The sequence below is a fragment of the Galendromus occidentalis genome, unplaced genomic scaffold, assembly GCF_000255335.2.
Source record: "Galendromus occidentalis unplaced genomic scaffold, Mocc_1.1 scf7180000077495, whole genome shotgun sequence".
In the NCBI taxonomy this organism is placed as follows: Eukaryota; Metazoa; Arthropoda; class Arachnida; order Mesostigmata; family Phytoseiidae; genus Galendromus; species Galendromus occidentalis.
This window is the reverse complement of record NW_003805483.1, coordinates 29,212-49,715: the sequence shown is the minus strand read 5'-3', so window position 1 is coordinate 49,715 and position 20,504 is coordinate 29,212. Positions and strand designations below refer to the sequence as shown.

Sequence of the window (20,504 nt, the reverse complement as noted above, 5' to 3'; positions counted from 1 at the left end):
GGCTGAGAGAACCCAGCCCGGCTGCCGACAGGGGGAGCTGCCGACGTCGCTTGAAGACGTCGTCGACCGAGCAAACGAACGGACGGACCGATGGACCGACTTGCTGACGACTGAACGGCTTGGTTGCTGGCTGCCGCTCTTACATACACCACAACCATCGGTAGATATACACAGCGAGAGACGCGGAGCGTTCCCCGATAGAGATGCCATGGGAGACTGATGTGTGTTCTCTGGCTGACGTGGAGCAACGGTAAATCGTGAGAGAAGATCGCGCGACTCATCTCTGCGCGGTCATGGGATCTGTTCGTCCCGCCGACTGACACGTCGCCAGCGCCGACTATTCCGTGCAGCTAATTCTTGTCCTCGGTTCCGACAGAGGCTTCGATTGATTCCGTCTGATAATGATGCTGAACTAGGATGGTAACGGAAAGTCTCTCGGTTCTCGGAGTCAGCTGGCTGAGCCGGGAGTATGCGCTGAGTTCCCCGAGTGAGTAGAGGTCGGAAATAAATCCGGAGAGCGCTGTCGTAGGCCGGATGAAAGCGGCTTTCCACGGAGGTCTGATCGGTGATCACAAGAGTATTCATCGGTAACTTGACATGAACAGCCATGGGAAGAGGAGAGTCGTGAATGTTCGCTCGATATGCGAATCAATCTCATCGGTTCGTGGTATGAGAATTCGAGATTGCGTTCAACACACTCAGGAGCTCTTTGAATCGATGGGCGTGCATTTTCGAATGCTCCTCGGTTTCGGGGAGGAGCCGTCGATCGCGAACATGGATCTCATCGTGGAGAGCGTTCCTTGCAGAGCCGTATTCGAACAAACATTCTCGAAGAAAGAATTCTGTGCCCTCCCAGTCTCAAGAGAGCCATCGCTCCTCATTGCCATTGATCTTACCGTACTCTCTCTAATAGTCGGGCCTGCCCGCCTATTTTTCAAGTTCCCGAAACCTGCCCGTATAATGGAGAGTGCCCGTATATTATAGAGTGCCCCTGCATATTTTCCACTGGAGCCATGAGTCTTTGAGTGGAAGGTACAGTAAAAGCTCGTTTCTACGAACACGGAGGGACCGACGAAACTGGTTCGTTGTACCGAGTTTTCGCTGTAACGAATGCCGCTCAACACTATCCCTATGGCGAGCTGGCCAAAGGAGGAGAAATTCCTTGTTCGTTGTACCGAGAAATTCGTTGTAATGGGGGTCGTTATAACGAGCTTTTACTGTATCTCCAAACTTTCACGCGAGATCGATCCCGCTCCGTACTCACACAGCTGACCATTCGAACGTGTCCATACGCGAGAAGTTATCCACAAGACGTGGAACGTCGCTGCATCATGACGAGTGTCCACCGACCGAGAATACTCCTCTATTTTCCAAGTTCCCCGGACCTGCCCTTATAATAGAGAGTACCCTCATAATGGAGAGTGCCCGTATATTTTTCAAGTTTTCCGACCCTGCCCTTATTATAGAGAGTGCCCGATTATTTGAGAGTGCCCGACTATTAGAGAGAATTCGGTATCTTTGTGGGAGACAAAAATTTCTCCACAATATGATTCCGGCAGAGTTCTGTGTTTGGAGATGCAGGATCGTGAGGGCGAGCTGACTCCATGTGACGAGTGAAGGCTCGCTAGCTCTCCGGTTCATCTCTGCTGCTTGTGAATTGGACGATCCGCCGGACTCCTACTCAAGTAGCGCCATGAAGCAGACAGCTCCGGAGAACCAACCTACGACGGCTTGCGGATTCATGACTTCTGAGATTCATCTTATGGTATGGTCTCTCGAATATGCAACTCCCTAATGATGGAGCTCCCCTCCATCCGCGACGCGGGCAATCCTATCAATTGATGAAAAGAGATGCCCTGCAGATGGTAAGGGTCGTTCGGCTAGACCTGTACCTTCTGGATTTCGATCCGAGAGTGATCACTGATCAGAGAATAAACAGAGTCAAGAAGAAAGCAATTTCGAGGAGCTGCACCGCGATCTGTATTCCATACTTTCTGCTACCCACAGCTCCGACGATGCTCAGGAGAACTTGGGACCTTTGTTGGATATCATCCACTGTTCCTCACCCCTTTTCCTGTGGGGCAACTGCATTGTCCGCGGCCGGAATCGAGATCCGTCCGACAGTTATTCACTCCTCACAGGTCAATGATACGAGCGAAGTTCAATCGTTCTGATTCCTGCCTCAAGACTATCCGCTTGGCTAGTCTCTCGTTGGGACTCTCGTATTAATATATGTATAATAACATGTATTTGAAGAGTGGACGGAATTGACTACCTCTCAAGAATATGGAGCGAGATCGTGACGAGGGCGTCGAGATCGATCAGATGCTCCGACTGGCTCTGACCAAGAGCTCCTTGTGGCGGGGATTCTTGGTTTTACACTCGTTCTCAAAACTCGCCTCAATGGCGCGCAGAACTCCATCGTACCTGAAAGATGGAGCCCATCGACTAGGTCCAGAAATGAAACATATGCTCCAAGAGATTTAGACTGTCCGGATGAGCACTGATTTGCTCGACTCCCTCGGCACTTGAGGTTCGATTTACCGTCGTTTGTTTTGAGCCATGATGGTCCTGAATGCTTTGAAGTGGAGGTAAGCGATGCTACGTTTCGGTAATTTTAGCGATTCTGGCGAGTTTTTGAACACTGCGGTTTTCACGTATCGCGTGAAAACGAGCCGATGCAATCGGATGAAACGCTCCAGATTGCTAATTGCGATATGAGTATCGTCAACGTAACTCTGAAGCGAGACGAACAATCCGTCATTGGTAAATCTTTTCCTACCCGCTCGAGAAAAGTTCATTGGATCATTTACTCATGAATAATTATCACATGAGTTGTGAAATGGCATACCCTGAAACGCATGGCACTGTCGATCGCGGCTTCATAAACGTTCCTCAGGATGAGGGGCAAGTTTCGCCCATCATAGGAAAACAGGCCCCCGGAAAATCCCCAGTAGGACGACGTCAGGAGGTACTTGAACGCTCTCTGCATCGGCAGGCCATGGAGGTCCTTCCGATAAGTTCTGCAAGCGTCAAAATGAAGGTTCCAATCATATTTGCCGAATCGTCGTTCGGTTTCGCGGTTCATTGTCTCCGACTCCGAAGGTTTCGCTCTTCGACCCCCACCTCACGTTGTCGACGAATGTCTTGTACTCTGGAGAGAACTTGAAGCAACCAGAAATCGGATCCACCTCTTCACCGCAGTACGTGATTGACCATGGGAGGGTCTTATCGCTATCGTCAACACCGACAGACCAATTTGTGGAATACTTGCTCTCCGAAAAGGTCAAGCCTCGATGCAAAGATTCATTCTTGCTGAAAGTCGAGGAGATGAGCTGTCATAGACAGACGCGTGCCCAGGACTTTTTTTTGGGCCATTGTCTTGGTAGGGCCTAAATACCGATGATGATGAGCCTCAACATGGGACTCTATGAGCCAGAAAGAGATCTTGAGGGGGGCTATGGCCCCTTGCTTCCCGCCCCTGGGCACGCCACTGGTTATAGACCGCGTGTCTTCCAAGGAATGTCTCGGATTTTATCTCGCCGAGAGGGGGATTCTGCGGAATTTAGAGCCCCGCTCGTTCCGGGCTGATTTAGGGCGAGATCGCTTCCCGCGAACTCACAAGATTTGAAGACATCTCTGAGCTGTATCGAGCGACGTCGAGACAGCCAAATAATCGTCCATAGTTCTGAAGACTGCAAGATCGTCCCGGAACCGCTCGAAGAGCTGATCGACGTGGATTGCCAGATAGAGGTCAGCGATCATCGAAGATAGAATTGCGCCTTGCGGAATTCCCTTATGGAACCTGCGAAAACGAATTCAGATTACGTTTCAGCTTATGCAGCGCGAACCATGTAGAATTGCGCAATGTTAGCCCCGTGGGACCTTCATGTGATCCATCCGCGGGCCATGAAGTCCGTTCCTGGACGGAGCACCTGAAAGAGGTCCCGTCGATTTTCACTACAATGTTCTCCATCCATTTCAACAAGATCCCGAGCTCCTTTCGCGGTTCCCAGCATGACTGATTCCCGGTCGGGATCAGAACGCTCAATCGACCATCGCAGAGAGGTCGTCTAAAAATCCGGTCTTCGAAAAGATGGAGGAACCTTTTTTTCCGAGACCCTGGACGGATCGGTAGGTCGAGCTCCAGGAACTCCAACGCTGTGGAACAAGGACGCTAATGTGGGAATATTCCCCCATCCAGAAGAAAATTGTTCCCGCACTCAGGGGTCTCGATGAGGCTTTCCCCACCTTTCGTGGCGGTCGGCCAGTTTCCTGAGAGCCAATCCTTCAAGCCATCAAGGTCGATGCTCCCGTAACAGTCTCGCACGTCGCCCTTCACGAAAAACAAGCGCCCCTGCTCACGGAGCTTAGCCAGTCGCTGTAAAGCGAGCGCCGAGCTCATCGCGCAAATCGGGACCCGTCTGGAAGCCGGGAAGATATATAGTAATTGCTCGGAATATAGACCTACTCCTGCTCGGGAGGATGAGTGGCGGTGATCTACTCACAGCCTCGATTGACAGTCCGACTTCAGGCACTGGATACAGGATTTTAGCGCGAGAGACAATTTGGGCTTCCTTGATAGGTATTTGTGGACCGGGCGGTATTCAAACGGGGACGATTTCGGTAGAGCAAGCATCGTTCCCTGAGCGGCAGAGGTACTGGGTTCCAAGTTCTCTCTAATCAGGTTTCCAAGACACGTCCGGCGTTTCGCAGACACTTCTTCTTCCAAAGCGTATTCGGGGATTTTTGGAGAGGAACACCGCGAACCGACCTCAAAAACTGCGTGTATATTGAGAACTGCAAGTTTCGCCAAGAATGCACAGAGACAGCGTAGGAAAAGTTCAGCATTTGGCAAGCCGAGTTTCCTCATCCATCGTGTTGTGTCGACCCTCCGCAGCTTCGATTCCAGCAAGTCGATTGATCCATAGTCGATTCTATGCCGCATGTAGTCGCAAAGGAAAGCTTTCAGTCGACTCCGGGTGGCATCGAAAAGCAGGTTCTTCAAGATGCACTTATCGATCAGGATGGCGGACAGGTTGGCGACTATGAGCGAGGTAACACCGTGGGAACATTCTAAAAACAGACATGACAGCATCGAAGAGTTCTTCTTCGAATTCAGAAAATTTTCGAGGGTCCGCCGAAAGGGATGACCCTTTTCGAGGATCGTCTTGAAGACCTCCTGTTTCCTATCCACAGTTGTCGTCGCAGCCCATCGATCAAACACATCTTCGAGAACCATCTCGTCACCGCAAGCCAAGCGGTCACGAAGTTCTCGCAGATCTCCTGAGGCGACTTTCGGGGATAATTTCTTCCGATGGGCAACAACTCGTTTCCGGTCGTATTCCAAGGCGAGAGCTTCCGTATGATTTTCTCGAAAGTTTTCTTTTCGCAAGCCCGTGTGAATCCATCCGAAGGTGGATTTCCGGGCATGGAGGGGAGGGCCGCTGACTTGGACGAAATACGTGACTTGGCGATCGGCTACGAGGACCGTATCAAGAAGAGCTTTCTCCCACGCTCCACTTAGCGAGTATTTCTCCAACAAACTACGCAGCTTGCCCTTGAATATGTTTGCATCCAGGTGACGTAAGGCGGTATCGTTGCGAGAAACTGCGCCGTGCGCCGCCTCGAACTTCACGACCAGCGTCGCGGCCAACAGGTGCTTCAAACTCGTAGGGAGTTGAGCCTCGTCAAAGATGTCTGTGGAAACCTCGTCGCGAAGCAACCGGACCTGTCGGAGAATTCTTGTCAGACGTGTCGGTATCGACTCCTTTCTTGCGAACGGACGATATTTCGCTTCCCCCTTAGAGGTATCTTCAGGGGAGCCTCCCTATTTGCTACGAGAATTTCTCCTCATGCTACTCATGAAGAAGGGCTGAATCGGTCGTCAGGTCCAGAATCGGAACCCGGCGGTGACTCCCTGATCGATCGTCGCGATCGACGTGGAAAAGACTCCCGAACCTATTGGAAACGTGTGATATGGGTTTCGATTATTTATCGATTGTTTTCATCGTCCAAGAAATTGTGGGAGTCCGTTTGAGACGGTCCCATCAAGAATACACCCACCTCCGACTTCGTGGACTTTTGAAGGAATTTCCTGAAGCATTCCATTGCTGAGTCGAGGTTTCGAGAATTCAACGCAAATCGGAACAAGCCACCGGGGCCAAATCTAACACCGCAGACTAGCGCCGGGTCTTCGTGTTGTGAACAAGAGACGACGGAATCTCGCGCAACGCGAGAGAGGACCTCGGGTTGTTGAGGCACGTGTGGAAGCGGCATCGCAAGTCGCCAAGAGAGGAGGGGTTTCGAGGAGCGAATGTACCGGATCTCAGAAGCGGAGGATTCTCGCCTTGCGGACGGATTTCGAGCCTCGGAGTCTCGCGGAATTCGGGAATAAGCGGTCATCGATTTTCAACTTGGATTGCGTTTCCTTGCCGGGGCTGATATTTGCGACAAGGAAAGGGATGGAATGAACGTGTACGGATGTGTCAAGCTGATACGGTCTCAATCCGGTGGAATCGATCGAGCGCGTGGATTGAGCTCGAATATTCGACACGAGCTGCGCTCAAAAAGCTACGCCGGACCCTCCTCCTTCTTCACTTTGGGATCCTGATTACTGCTCCCGGTCAGATGTACAATGTCGAAACATTGAGGAGGAAAGAGGATGAGGACGATGGGGCAAGGCTCGCGACGCGATGGACCTCCGACGAGGATTGCGCCGAAAAAGAATCCGTAGAGCCATGAAGGTCGGAGAAATTTTCCATCTCTACTTCTATTGATCTTCGAGCCCAAGTGTCGAGCTGAGACGTGAGACTCGCGGCGCAGAGACGAACGGGAGAGCCTCCTTCCTTCCGCTCTGCGCTTCGACGGAAATGAGAAAAACATCGTGACATAATATCTTGTATGCATCCAGATGTAATTTATTAATATTGATGGAGAACAATCCCGCGCGAGACATTTAGATAACCATCAGACACCCCTAGCGGCAAAGCAGAGGTGCGCATGAAAACGGGAGCGTTCTCAGAACCTATAGTCTAACTTTGGGCGAAGATTTCGCTAGTATTCCGCCACTGAAGGTTCCGGGCCTCGTGTGCATCGAAATCAAAACCTCCGGTCTCTTCAGCGAAAAATGTGTGATAGCGCTCTTGCTGATCCGTGTGCAATCAAAGGTCAGGCGACGGAGCTTGAGAGCTGTTCTCTCGAGGGTGCTGAGGATGCCCTCCGAGAGTGAAGCGCCTGAGCTCAGCGCAAGCTCACGAAGGAATTCCTCATGCTCGACGAAATAGCGCACTCCACCGTCGCTCACTCTTTCACAAGAATAGAGACTGAGCCTGGTCAACTAGGTGTGCAGGATGGCTATACTCGCAAGTCCCGTATCGCTCAGAGGGCTGTCCCAGATCAAGAGCTCCTCTAAGGCCGGACAAGCAAGTCCATAGTGGGATGTTACGTCCGTGATTCGAGTCGCGCCGACGAGCTCAAGTTTTCGCAGGTTTTCCAGGGAGCGCAACTTGAGCGTATCCCCATCAGTGAGCTGATCGCAGCTCAGCGTGAACTCTTCCAACCGACTCAAACTCTGGACCAGAATTGCAAAACCCTTGGGTGTAGGACTCTCTGCCAGAGTCAAGCATCGGGGCTCGAAACGAACGTCCAAACTTTGCAGCTCGCCCTCTCAAGATGCTTGTCATCGACGTGATCGGCACGGCTCCAGTGCAGGGTCAGATGGCGCAGCTTCTTGCACGTACTGTCAGCGTCGACCGTATCGCATGTGAGGTACATCTCGCCGGACCACTAAGAGAGACGACTCCGAGATCCGCCGATGATACTCGACAAAGTGCCACGGCCAAGGGACGACGTACTTGGAAACTCAAAGAAAAATATAAATGTACGGCACGGGAAAGTAGAAAACCAAATGGAAACGGGAACGATGATGCAGGAAGGATGACAGAAAGGAAAAATAAAAAGTAGACTCACCTCAATATCCGTGGCAAAGCAGGGAGAGCTTTGGGGCCGGGCATCCGCTGGAACCTTTCCGCACACCGGACCTCCGGAGGCGCCCGGGTGTACAGCGGGCGCTCACAGAAGGTGAGCTCCCCCCACGCGACCAAACAGATCGCGCGGAGGTCAGCTCCACCGTACAGGTCCAGCATCGAATCCGACTCGGCCAAGTCCCGCTGAAACAGTCCGAAAGGGGAGGTTTCCGGACTGCCATATCGCCGAGAGGACCAGGGCTTCGGAGGCTTCGGGGGGGAACTCGCATTGTAAGAGGAACACGTCCGCATCAAGTCAGAGCAGAACGAATAGAGACAATCGGTCGTTAGAAACGAAAATATCACGGCCGAGATTCCAGAGAGGGAAAACAATGTGGGACGCGCGAAAGACGGTCGGCGCCGAGGTTTCTGATGTCGAGTGTCTCATATTCAAGGTCTCGCCAGCGCGGCTGAAATTCGAGGAAGCTAGCCAAGGATTTCCTTCCGGAATTCGGGGGGGGAGTGTCACGAAGGGGCTCTTCGGAAGCTCCGCTGCGGTGATTGCGTCACATGCACACCACAAAAGCACATGCGCAAATACGCACAACACCCTCGCAACAGAGCCAGGGCTGGCATGGTCCCCGGTCGCAGGAGCCCGGCTCTCTTTCTCCCAACCTATTATAACTACAACCATACCATTATGAGTGTAGATAATTTATTGGAGGAATATCATATTGTATAATGAACACTCCACGTGGCGATCTGCGCTGACAGCATGGGGCTTCGCCCGTCAGAGAGCATAGACAGATTACTGATGGGGAAAAGCCATCCGCATCGGTAATCGGTCATAACCATCATCAGAGTCGGCAGTTCAAAAGATCATCTCTAATTAGTCAATTCAAGTGGACAAACGTGTGCGAAAATCGTGGACCCACCCGAAAGCGCTGACCGCAGTCGCGATAAGTTTATTTATCGGACTCGGTTCAGTTTTAACGTATGATGAAGCCAGTTGCGGTCCTCAGACCCCTCTGACTCTGACCGGTCTTCGACTAGTTCCCGCGGCAAATAATCCCGAATCAGTGCATATCACCCGATCTCGGAGCTAAGCATTCATTTCATCGTGTACTCTCTTAGTGGTCCGGCGAGGAGTACCTCACACTAGCTTCAGTTCCTTCGCCGCTCTGACGAAGCAAGCTCCATTGTCGCTGAGTAAGAATCGAACGGAGGGGAATCTGTGTACGAATTCCTGAAGGGCGCCGAGCACTTCTGCTGTAGACAAATCTGTCGTGAGTTCCTGGTCGACAGCTCTAGATGCGGCGCAAGACAAGATCAATATATATGATTTTCCGACTTCGCTCATATAGCGACTCTGCCGATGAACTTTTCTTGTTGGCACGGAACGATCGGATCGCTTGAGGTATGGCGGGGTTGTTATCGGTGCCTCACTCTATCTCTAGTTAAGCAAGCCCTGACATACTTTTTTGGAGCGATTGTCCAGTTTCAGGGGTTCGAAGCGACATATGAGGGGAGCGGACTCCATCAAGCGACGAAATTCAGACCGAGCTCCGGGCTCGGCGAGGCGGCGACCAATGACGCTCACTAGAAGAGCTGGATCCTCCCTGTCTCTAGATAAGCAAGCTCTCTCCTTGGCGCGAACCTTCATTACGTCGCCCTACAAAGCAGTAAAATTATTTGAAGAAAAAAATACACGTTTCCAATCAATGCAATCAATTTTCGACAGTGCCTGCTCCGAGCTCAGCAGGCCGGACACGTCGTATAGGAACCCCGACTCCTTACCCGGGTCCAGCCTGGCGAGTTGGGCCAGGAATACGGAATGCTCAGCGACTGCTTTAGACTTTAGACAGTGCTACTCAAGGAGGTGACTTTCCCTTACTCCATGATCCGATAGAAATGAGAGGAGCATAGTTGAAGTTCTGTATGCAATATCATGTGAGGAAGCGTAGCAGTAGTTTCAGTCAATTTAGTTTATTGATTTAAATAGGGGACAATCCCGCGCGAAACATTTAGATAACCATCAGACACTCCTAGCGACAAAGCAGAGGTGCGCATGGAGAAGGGAGCGTTCTCAGAACCTATAGTCTCACTTTGGGCGAAGATTTCGTTAGTATTCCGCCGCTGAAGGTTCCGGGCCACGTGTGCATAGAAATCAAAATCTCCGGTCTCTTCAGCGAAAACTGTGCGATAGCGCTCTTGCTGATCCGTGCGCAGTCCAAAGTCAGGCGACGTAGCTTGAGAGCTGTTTTCTCGAGGGTGCTGAGGATGCCCTCCGAGAGTGAAGAACCAGAGCTCAGCGCAAGCTCACGAAGGGATTCCTCATGCTCGACGAAATAGCGCACTCCACCGTCGCTCACTCTTTCACAAGAATAGAGACTGAGCCTGGTCAACTGGGTGTGCAGGATGGCTATACTCGCAAGTCCCGTATCGCTCAGAGGGCTGTCCCAGATCAAGAGCTCCTCCAAGGCCGGACAAGCAAGTCCATAATGGAATGTCACGTCCGTGATTTGAGTCGCGCCGACGAGCTCAAGTTTTCGCAGGTTTTTTAGGGAGCGCAACTTGAGCGCATCCCCATCAGTGAGCTGATCACAGCTGAGCGTGAACTCTTCCAGCCGACTCAAACTCTGGACCAGAATTGCAAAACCCTTGGGTGTAGGACTCTCACCCAGAGTCAAGCTTCGGAGCTCGCGCAAAGCGGCGACGCCGTTGTAGCTGGCGATCGTGTCCGGAATCGATGATAGGTTTAGAGACCTCAGACTGGGAAGTCTCCCTAGGATTCCGAGCCATTCAGAGCCCACTTGGCCGACGATGCTCAAATGTCGCAGATACCTGGCGCGATCGATGGACTCGAGGAACTTCGGTTTCAGGGAACGGGAGGAAAAGTACGTCCCGAAACGAACGTCCAAACTTCGCAGCTCACCACAGTCGCTCAAGACCCTCTCAAGATGCATGTCATCGATTCGATCGGCACTGCTCCAGTGCAGGGTCAGATGGCGCAGCTCCTTGCACCTCCTGACAGCGTCGACCGTATCGTACGTGAGCCCATCGGCACGGGGCACGCGCAGCTCTTGGAGACTCCCCGAGAACTTGTTCAGAAGGGCCATCATAGCTCTATCGTCGACATCAGTCTGTGCAATTTCCAATTTTCGCAGTTCCAGCCTCGCGCTCAACAGGCCAGAGACGTCGTATACGAATTCGGATTCGTTGCCGGTGTGCAGCCTGGGCAGTTGAGCCAGACGAAGCGAGACGAGCTCGGGCATACGGTCGAGAAGACGACCGAGAGCTTCACTTGCGAATGGTATCTTCAGATCCAGATGACGGAGTTTCAGCTCGCCGCTGATACCCTCGGAGTTTTCCAACGCAACATCGGGTGAGTCGGAGTCACCTGGAATTTTATGCAATTCATCGTATATCGCTCGCTCATGAACATTTGTAAGGATGATTCCTCAGATGGCTTCAGGTGAGACCTCAGACAGCGTTCATGTGGCTGAACACATTAGATTTGAAATCCTAGCTCACCTTGAAACTTGAGTGACTCGAGGTTCTTGCAGTGTCGGAGGATAGAGTACAGATCTTCGGATGACCAACGGCACTCCGTCACTTGCAGATCTCGCAAATCCTCGCCAACTCGCATCCAAAAATCTGCGTCGAATTCGTTCAAATCCGCTGGAGGAGAAAATGTTTGACAGTGAGTATTCTAGAATCTAGAGTACAAAGCTTCGAACTCTCATCGGAAATCTCATACTCGAGAGTTCCCATATTCATGACGCATGCGAGACGACTCCTAGACCATATCTCGACTCGGATCGCTCCCATTCAGTCCTGTATGCGGACAAGGAAGCTCCGTTCGAGACAATGGATGAACCCAAATCCCCGACCTTGGCATAAGCCAGATCGTAAACTTTCACGGTTCCCATTCCTCTTCAATAAGCACAGAAGAGATTCTCACCGTCGTGGATATGGAGATTGCGAAACCTCCGTCGACTCTTCTTCAGCAGATCTGACGCAGCTCTGGCATGCGAGCCCTGGATTGCGAAACGGACATCCTTCAACAGATGCTGAGCTGCCAAAAGATCGGCCCAATCACGACACACAGACGAACAGGCGACCCGGTCGACGGGATGCAATTCAAGGAGGATCATCTCCTGAAGCTGGAATAAGAGGGGGATTAGGAGTGGCGAAAAAAATGAATTTTGAACCTCTAGACGAGAGATTCCTCTGGGGCTTCCTCAAAAACTATTTGAAGAGAAGGATCACATACCTCGGGCAGCAGCTTGTTCATTTTCGATATTTTTGAGGTTTCGACGCTTGGAAGCTTCTGGATCTTCCTGCGGGGACTTTCGACGACGACCTGGGAAACAGATGGGACTCTCGATTGAGTGTGCTTCCACGAAGTCGAAGAGTGTTACTATGCAGGTGAGTTGTGGCTCGGGATCATTTTATACAGGACTTCAGCGAGAGAATGAGGGTGATCCGAGAGCATTCCGGAATTCACCGACACCCCATGCGAGCAGCTTTCTCGCCTCTCTCCATTGGCGCCCTCATTACGGGGTACTGCTCGGATAATTTCTGGACCGACCCCGCCTCCGCAGGAATTCCATCGCCTCATCAGCCCTCTCTCAAACTCTGAACGAACCCGGCGCGATCAAGTTCCTGAGCTCCTCTGAAAACGAACCCACCGACATTCTCAGCTCCTCTGAAAATGCTAACGAATTCCGCTTCAAGAGAGTCAATCTTAAAGGAGTCCGATTCGAAATAAGGTCCCGGGTCGGGTGAATGTTGTGACCGCCAATTAGGAGAGTGAAACGGGCGAACTAATCGGAATCCTCCTCCACAAGCCTGATCCAATGCTCTGAAGATGATTCCGAAATTTATTCGTTTTCTGAGAATATTTTGCCTGAATTCCTTGATCAGGCTACATTTCTTTTCCGGCCAGATGCCTTTCTAATCATCGCTCCGCGACGATCGCTATTCCTTCTACAACTGAGGTAGATTCCTAATGAGCTTCGTAGCCTACGTCCTCGCGAACCCCCGGAATTTTGATCTTCATCAGAGACCCGGTCTGCTGGGGGATTTCGAAAACGGAAAGCTTTGAACGACAGACCATGATGATCGGATGGAGGCTGAGCGCTCGACGAGTGATGAATATACAACGCCAGCTCATAGACGCTGAAAATGAGTTCAGTCGATGCATATTTGGGTAAAAGGAATTCGTCGTTGGGGAGCCGTCTCTTCTACTTGAGCTCCTCCGATAGAAGCCGTAAGCCAGGCATGTTAGCTATGCGTCCTTGCGGGTAATCCGAAATACCGAAATATACTTCTAGCGTGGCGTTGTCAGCGCCGTCCTAGGAGCTCACGCAGAACGAGCTGGATGCAAACTTTCCTCCGGCCGAAGAATCATGGGAACGCAAGAATTCGTTGCGAAATACATTATTGCTAGGGATGTAGATTTTCCGCGGAAGATTTCCGCCGAATTCGCGGCCTACATTGAAACTCAATGGGGAGTAGCCGGAAATGTCCGCGAATTTTCGCGAAAAATTTACATCCCTAATCATTGCTTGTTATGGAGGAAGAGAGCATGATCCCTGTCTTACGTCTCCAACTTCCCCCGAGGATGCGGTCGAAGGAACCCTCTGGAATTGATTCTCGCCAGAAGAAAGAGGAGGAAATCGCGCCCCGAATTCAAAATATGCCGTGTTTCAACTCCACCATACCCCGACTACCATTCGCCGGAACCCTATCAACTTCGACAACTGCTGCGGGTGCATGTTCGGTGGAATCTCTCGGGGGATCGGCTGGAATCGAGAAACTCGGAAGTTCGAGGCAACTTTGCCGAAAAGCGATTTCACAGAAATCGGGATCCCGCGCTCAACCTCCTCCCATGGGCACTGTGTAGCTTGCCCGGCTTCAAGTCAACTTCGTACCGTGACCGCTGAAGGCCGATATTAGATATATAGAAATTATTATTAGATATATAGAATATTCAACGAGGCCAGCATATTCGTGCCCAAAGGAAGCCGGACTTGCCCGCTCCACACACTAGAAGTCATCGAGGATTTTAGCGCTATACGACTGATCGGAAACTCTTCATTCGTCGAGCCTGAGGATCTGCGGCAGCTCTACCGCGGACCCGGTGATTTGACGCTCTCCGCGAAAGTGAGTGACATCAACAACATCTCACTCTCCGAAGAGCAACTCAAGAACCTCACAGGCTTCTCTCTTCAACAATTCCTCGGAATCGCGGCAGCTTTGCCCTCCTTGAGGAGTACTAGATCTGCGACAGACTCGCTAGCTCTCTTCATTTTCCTCTTCAAGCTACGCACCGGAAACTCGAACGACGTCATTGCGAGTATACTGGATTTGGGGAGCCGTAGAAAGGCTTCGACGGGCTTCTCGAAAGTCTTCCAAGCTTTTGAGAAAGACATTCTGCCGCAACAATTCGGACCCAAAGCATTGAGTCGCCAGGATCTGCTAGCGAACACAACGATAACAGCTAGAAGATTGCTGAGCTTGGATCCGAACCAGGTGGTGCTCGTACTTGACGGAACTTACGTCCGCCATCAGAAGAGTTTGAATAACGCGTTCCAGCGCCGAGAGTACTCCGGCCAGAAGAAAGTTCCTCTCTGCAAACCTTTCACAACATGTACAACGAACGGGCTCATTGTTGATTTCGCGGGACCGTACAAAGGAACTGACAACGACGCTACGATCGTCCTCGACGTTCTGAAGAATAAGGATTTGCTGTCCCTGCTGACTCAGGGCGATGTCCTCGTCGTCGACCGCGGATTCCGAAATGCTCTCAAGAATATGGAGGAAATGGGTTTCCGAGTGGTTATGCCGGCAATGAAGGGTAAGAGGAAGCAACTACCCTGCGACGAAGCCAACAAATCCCGTCTGGTTACGAAGGTGCGGTGGATCGTCGAGGCAGTCCATGGACGGGTCGCGCAGAGGTACAAGCTCCTGCACCATAGCCTTGATAACAAGCTCCTAACCAAGGTTAAATCTCTGTGCGGAATCATCGGATATCTGGAGAATGCATACGGACCCCGATCGTGGGGAGAGGGCGAACTGAGCGAGGTCGTCATTGACCACATGGAACATCGTATGAACCTGCCGAACACTCTCGGGTCGCGGGTTGAGAACGAAGGATGGAATCGACGTCGGACCCTTCTTCAAAAGATTTCCGCCCAGGACCTGACCGACTTCCCGAAGTTGACTGAAAGTCAGCTTCTCCTGTTCGTTTCTGGACCATACCAAATCAACCTCGCACGGTCCTACCTGGCGGAAATGATGGACGGCGACGGTAACATCGAGATGAAATTCGTCAGGGAGGCGGCGAACGTCGTTCATCTCCAAGTAAGGTCCCGCCACGTAAATCGCAAAACCTACAGGATTTACATCCTTTACCATCCAAGCGAGAACAGTATCGACGGAATCGCGGAGTATTGGTGCGAATGTCCGAATGGCAACAGGACGGTGGGCTGTTGTTCGCACGTTGCTGCTGCGGTTTTCTATCTCTCTCATGCGAGACATCTCGACACCATTCCTCGTCCGGCAGCGAACCTGGAAAATCTATTTTTGCCGTCTGGAGGCGAAACGGAGTCAGAGGCGGATGGAGCTAATGACTGAATAAAGTCGTAAACTTCATGAAGGACTATAGTTCGTATTTATCTCCCCATACCCGGTGAGCCCTAATGAGTGTCACCCTGAATCGCGATATCCGTGTGCCTCCTCAATGGGATTGGGTGAAAACTTTGAGGATGGACGTTTTCTCCTGTCCCTGAGGCCGAATCGGACAACCAGGGGGTGCAATCGAAAGCTCTCGGCGTCAGCTTTCTGATTCCGAACTCAGAAACGGGCTCCCGGCGCTCATTCCGCAGTAATCGGGCAAAAAAGAGGCGAATCGGGAAAATTCCGCAAAAATACGGATTTTAGCCGGGGAAAAGATAATTTTTTTAAGGCAAGATGCACCCCTTCGATTTTCCCGGTTTGATGGCTAATGGTCGGGGGACACTTGGGACTTCTATCTGACATAGTATCAAAGGTGCGTCTCGTGTAGAAGTACTAGAACGGAGTATAAGAAAACTGAGGTTCCCGATTTTCAAAGCCTTAGAAGAGGCCGATTTGGTCGAGAGGGGTCTCAAACGAAAGCTCTCGTCGAGAGCTTTCGATCGCGCTATCGCTCGACTCTGTAGCTGCAGCCGATCTCGAGATAGAAGGGTCCGAAGGTAAAACTTCTCCGGGCGTTCACGGGGATCACGAGGTGCGATCGGATCCGGGACCATGCGGAAAATGTTCCTCTCGAAATTACCTTCAAAATGAGACCCCACTCGATCAGATCGGCTTCGGAGGGCAGAATTTGCATAGGTTTTGCCCAGACCCTTTACATCCCTAATCATTGCTTGTTATGGAGGAAGAGAGCATGATCCCTGTCTTACGTCTCCAACTTCCCCCGAGGATGCGGTCGAAGGAACCCTCTGGAATTGATTCTCGCCAGAAGAAAGAGGAGGAAATCGTGCCCCGAATTCAAAATATCCCGTGTTTCAACTCCACCATACCCCGACTACCATTCGCCGGAACCCTATAAACTTCGACAACTGCTGCGGGTGCATGTTCGGTGGAATCTCTCGGGGGATCGGCGGGAATCGAGAAACTTGGAATTTTTATCCGTCCGCGGACACTGATCACCTACCTGCTAGTTCTCAGGAAACCAGCGGGATGGCTTCAGGAGCAACTCTCAATATATCTATGATTTCAAGACGCATCGCGTTTCATTGACGGCAAAGCCCCTGGCGGTAACTGAGTCGCGAGCCGCTCCCAGAAGCTGGCCAGCCAACAGCTTTCCCCCAAGCCTAGAACGTAAGGCAACGCAGCTATCGAGCGGTGTTTCCGAAGGTGCTGAGTACTGAAGTCGCTAGGGACGATAATTCCACGGAATGTGGACTGGAAAGTCTCCTGAGAAATTCGAGCCATCCAGAGCTGACGCGGCCGTCGATACTCAATCGTCGAGAAGCGCTGGCGCGATCGATGAGTTCCAAGAACCCCGGTTCCATGGTGTCAGAGCGAGAGTCCAGGCCCCATTAATTGTTAATTACATTGTCTCATCCACGCTTGCTCAATGCTCTCGAAGGACGTCTTGAAGCGTAGTCGCCCAGTGCCCACCGCTTGATCCAAATGGTACCATTGCGCCTTGATAAGGTCGTAGTCGGGACTCTGCGGAGGCCATACCATACACTTCTGCTGTCCCTGCGACCTCTTCGATTGCAGACAATTTCGGCACAAGCTGAAAATGTGCTTAGAATCGTTGACCCGCTGGATTGTGAAACCGTGTCCGATCAGAGCGTTTCCAGGAGGAACGGCATGCTGCTCTTACAATATTTGCAAGTAGTATAACCAGTTCACGCAACCCTGGATTTTCTTGATATTGCCGACACTTCCACAGCAAAAATCTCCGCGATCAGTTTGTGATCCCCTTGCGTGCTCTACATCAGGCTGCAGACAAGCTGACAAGCGGCGTCCCTAGTCGGAAACCTCGAGCCTCGATCCGACCGTAGGGGGTCTCTCCTCGAGTCGGGTTGCGACCAGCTCTTGTGTTCTTGTGCCCGAGCCGATCCTGCTCCTGTGTCCTCTATGAGATCACCCTTCACCACGGATTTCCCGAGCTGTTCCGGAGCGATTGCGCTCGCTCATCGTATTCATGCTTTCACCTTGGCTTGTCAAAGCTTTCGCCTGTTTCATCATCACGTGCCACTGCTATCGAAGCGCCGCTGAGGGCAAATTATTCCCTATCAGAATAAGAATTTCAGAAATATCATACAAATCATGGTCTCGAGAGTTTCGTATATGTCTATAGAGACCGTATGGATTCCTGCCTCAGCTTCCCTGCTATCTAACGATTGCCGTGTTACGAGATCATTCCGGGGCTGTGAATTCCGCGGTCTCTCGGAATCGTGCCTGAGTCGCGAGGAGTCTCGACCGGGGAATTCGGGATCGCGTGAATCGTGCCGGTGAGTACGAAGCTCTGCATCATCGGATCATTGTCATTGTGATCACTGAATGAAAATGAGAAAAGCTGTGGATTTGCCGGAGTATACCGCGAGACTTTCGAGGCCATTCGACTCTAAGCTCCGAAGGCAACAGCGCAGAAATTGGGAATCAACTTAGACTGCGACTAACTCGCGAAGATCTATCGGAACAATGCGTACGTGGGATGAAGGTCGTGAACTGTGCATCGTTTGCAAGGCGACCGTGGGCTTCAGTCGGAACCAAACTTGTCTGAAGTACCTCTATAGTGTCGCTTTCCAGCGAAGAAATCGAGAGTGAGAGCCCGTCAGTGCGTAGTGCGGAGCAAAGAGACTTGTACCTGTAGCACCGGTGACCTAATATGTAGAAGGAAAGCCTGAGGAGCGACTTTCTTCAATGTGGCTCGTAAGAGCACCCGCCGGAGCGAATGCTCTTCCGCACCTCCCAGATATCCAGAGCCAGAGAGTCTTCCTGCGAGCTAATCTGAGTTCGGCGGCGGCGAGTCATCTCAAGCCTCTCCCTCCGTTTCAAAGCTTATGCCTCATTCCATGACTTCGGAACATTCTTTGGCGAGCCGGCGAGTCGTCGCGATTGTTTCCCATGAGACGACCGATATTGAGAATTGTTTCGTACTGAATGTGCTAGTCGTCCCGAGACGAAGAAACGGGGTCGACGCTTTCTTGCCCGAATGCGTGATTCTCGAGAGAACGAATCACACAGCAACTAGCTAGGCCACATTGCAAGTTTTGCTAACATATGAGACAACAAACTCGGAAGTTAGTGCGCTCGTGACTGACGATGCCGCGCACAAGCATGAAGCCGGGGCTGCCCCCCGCGATCGGAGCTCCTGACTGGCGTCTATATATGTGCACTGCTCGCATTTCGAATCTGATTCGCAAAATGAGGATCTCTTCGCTCCAGGGATTCTCCTCACCGCCGGCGCGTGAGGCAATGTTCAGACGGACGCTCAGCGAGAGAGGGGCACCGCTCCCTCCAGCGCCCGTGCTGACAAAATGGGACCAGGTACTTGCGCAGAGCTCGCAGAGTTCGTGATCCGCTGACAACGGGAAAGCATCGAATAATGACCAGCTTCGTATCCGACAAGGTGCAAACATTTCCTCCAAGAATTCCGAGACTATATAGCCGCGGTGAACGTTTTTTTCTCCTTCCAACTATTCCATCAACCGCTCGAGTTTCGGGCCCGAATATCGTTTCGATTATCTTCGCATTTCTCTCAGTGTCATATTAGATAGCTACTGACAGCTGCGGGAGGATCTCTCGGTCAGTATTCACTCCCGATTAGGACTAAGAAATACTAATTGACCACCTCCTCCGCTGCTACTGCGCAGCACCGCCAATGAGTGACTGAGTTGGTGGACTCCATCGATGAATCGATGATTCCGGAGCGATTTCCCGTTTGCCGCGCGGATGCAGACAACCAGGCCCAAGCTAGCCAATTGGATGTATCATTTGAGAAGATGCTCCTTGAGAAATACGGCGACATAGGCGTCCCTGAGCATTCCTATCTATTCGAAAATGAGTGAACGCAAGTCTCCTCAGTGCAAGTCAATTATTCGAAGGATCAGTGAAATTTTCTAATGAACTGTTCATCCATTTCTGCCAGCGAAGGAATCAGCTCCGAGTGACTCCCGAATGAGCTCTAAGTACCCTCGTATTGGGAATCAAAAGCGTGGAAAAAGCTTTTAATCGGATGTATAGGGAATACTGGGGTACTTAGCGACTGCCGCAGACAATGCCACTCGGTCTAAAAGCGCTCAAAGACTGAATGCGCTCACGACTGAAAGCGCTCATGACTCGATGCGCCCATAACTAAATGCGCTGGGACTGAATGCGCTAATGACTGAATGCGCTCGGGACTGAATGCGCTCATGACTAAATGCGCTATAAGATTATATGCGCTCGGGACACTTGCGCTCAGAGACTATTTGCGCTCTAAAAAAATTAGTTAGGCCGCTTCGCGGCCTAACTTATCTCGCCCCCCACCTCACTGACCTAGGTTTATAGCCGAACCACATCCGGAACTATGTATGCCTTCACTATGAATGAGCGCATATAGTCGTGAGCGCATTTTTTTAGAGCGCAAATAGTCTCTGAGCGCAAGTGTCCCGAGCGCATATGATCTTATAGCGCATTTAGTCGTGAGCGCATTCAGTCCCGAGCGCATTCAGTCATTAGCGCATTCAGTCCCAGCGCATTTAGTTATGGGCGCATCGAGTCATGAGCGCCTTCAGTCGTGAGCGCATTCAGTCTGTGAGCGCTTTTAGACTACACCCTCACTCTCACTCTACGCTCCGATAGAAATGAGAGAAGCATAGGGGAAGTTCTTTGTGCATCAACATGTAAGTATGAGTGACAGTAGTTTCATTCAATTTCATTTATTCATATCAGTGGGGGACGCTCCCGCTAGCCGAGGCCACGTGAAACATTCGAATTATCATCACAGACACCTAGCAGCAACGCAGAGGTGCTCTTGAGAAC

At 51.4% G+C, this 20,504-nt stretch overlaps 2 protein-coding genes across 2 annotated transcripts; both read right to left on the bottom strand.

Moving 5' to 3' along the window:
- Nucleotides 1-2,321: 2,321 nt before the first annotated feature.
- LOC100903713 (uncharacterized) lies at nucleotides 2,322-6,111 on the bottom strand. Its single transcript, XM_029112328.1, has 9 exons — nucleotides 6,067-6,111; nucleotides 4,509-5,830; nucleotides 4,252-4,424; nucleotides 3,936-4,161; nucleotides 3,623-3,805; nucleotides 3,127-3,315; nucleotides 2,852-3,023; nucleotides 2,545-2,738; nucleotides 2,322-2,427 (listed from the first exon to the last, which is right to left on the bottom strand). The coding sequence occupies exons 1-9, from the start codon at nucleotides 6,109-6,111 to the stop codon at nucleotides 2,322-2,324; spliced, it is 2,610 nt and encodes an 869-aa protein (XP_028968161.1).
- Nucleotides 6,112-10,060: 3,949 nt separating this feature from the next.
- Nucleotides 10,061-12,264, bottom strand: LOC114828388 (F-box protein At-B-like). The gene is made up of 4 exons (XM_029112327.1): nucleotides 12,244-12,264; nucleotides 11,932-12,133; nucleotides 11,502-11,648; nucleotides 10,061-11,367 (listed from the first exon to the last, which is right to left on the bottom strand). Exons 1-4 carry the CDS (start codon nucleotides 12,262-12,264, stop codon nucleotides 10,061-10,063), a joined length of 1,677 nt encoding a protein of 558 aa, XP_028968160.1.
- Between the last annotated feature and the right edge of the window lie 8,240 nt (nucleotides 12,265-20,504).

What these genes read in the sequence shown, in the direction of transcription:
- LOC114828388 (XM_029112327.1), bottom strand. Translation starts at nt 12,264, where the DNA reads ATGAACAAGCTGCTGCCCGAG. An exon ending in TGAACAAGCTGCTGCCCGAG is followed by an intron (nt 12,134 to 12,243) that starts GTATGTGATCCT and finishes CTCTTATTCCAG; the next exon opens with CTTCAGGAGATGATCCTCCT. An exon ending in CAATCTCCATATCCACGACG is followed by an intron (nt 11,649 to 11,931) that starts GTGAGAATCTCT and finishes TTTCTCCTCCAG; the next exon opens with CGGATTTGAACGAATTCGAC.
- LOC100903713 (XM_029112328.1), bottom strand. Translation starts at nt 6,111, where the DNA reads ATGGAATGCTTCAGGAAATTCCTTCAAAAGTCCACGAAGTCGGAG. An exon ending in CTGGCCGACCGCCACGAAAG is followed by an intron (nt 4,162 to 4,251) that starts GTGGGGAAAGCC and finishes CTTGTTCCACAG; the next exon opens with CGTTGGAGTTCCTGGAGCTC. An exon ending in ATGGCTCAAAACAAACGACG is followed by an intron (nt 2,428 to 2,544) that starts GTAAATCGAACC and finishes TCCATCTTTCAG; the next exon opens with GTACGATGGAGTTCTGCGCG.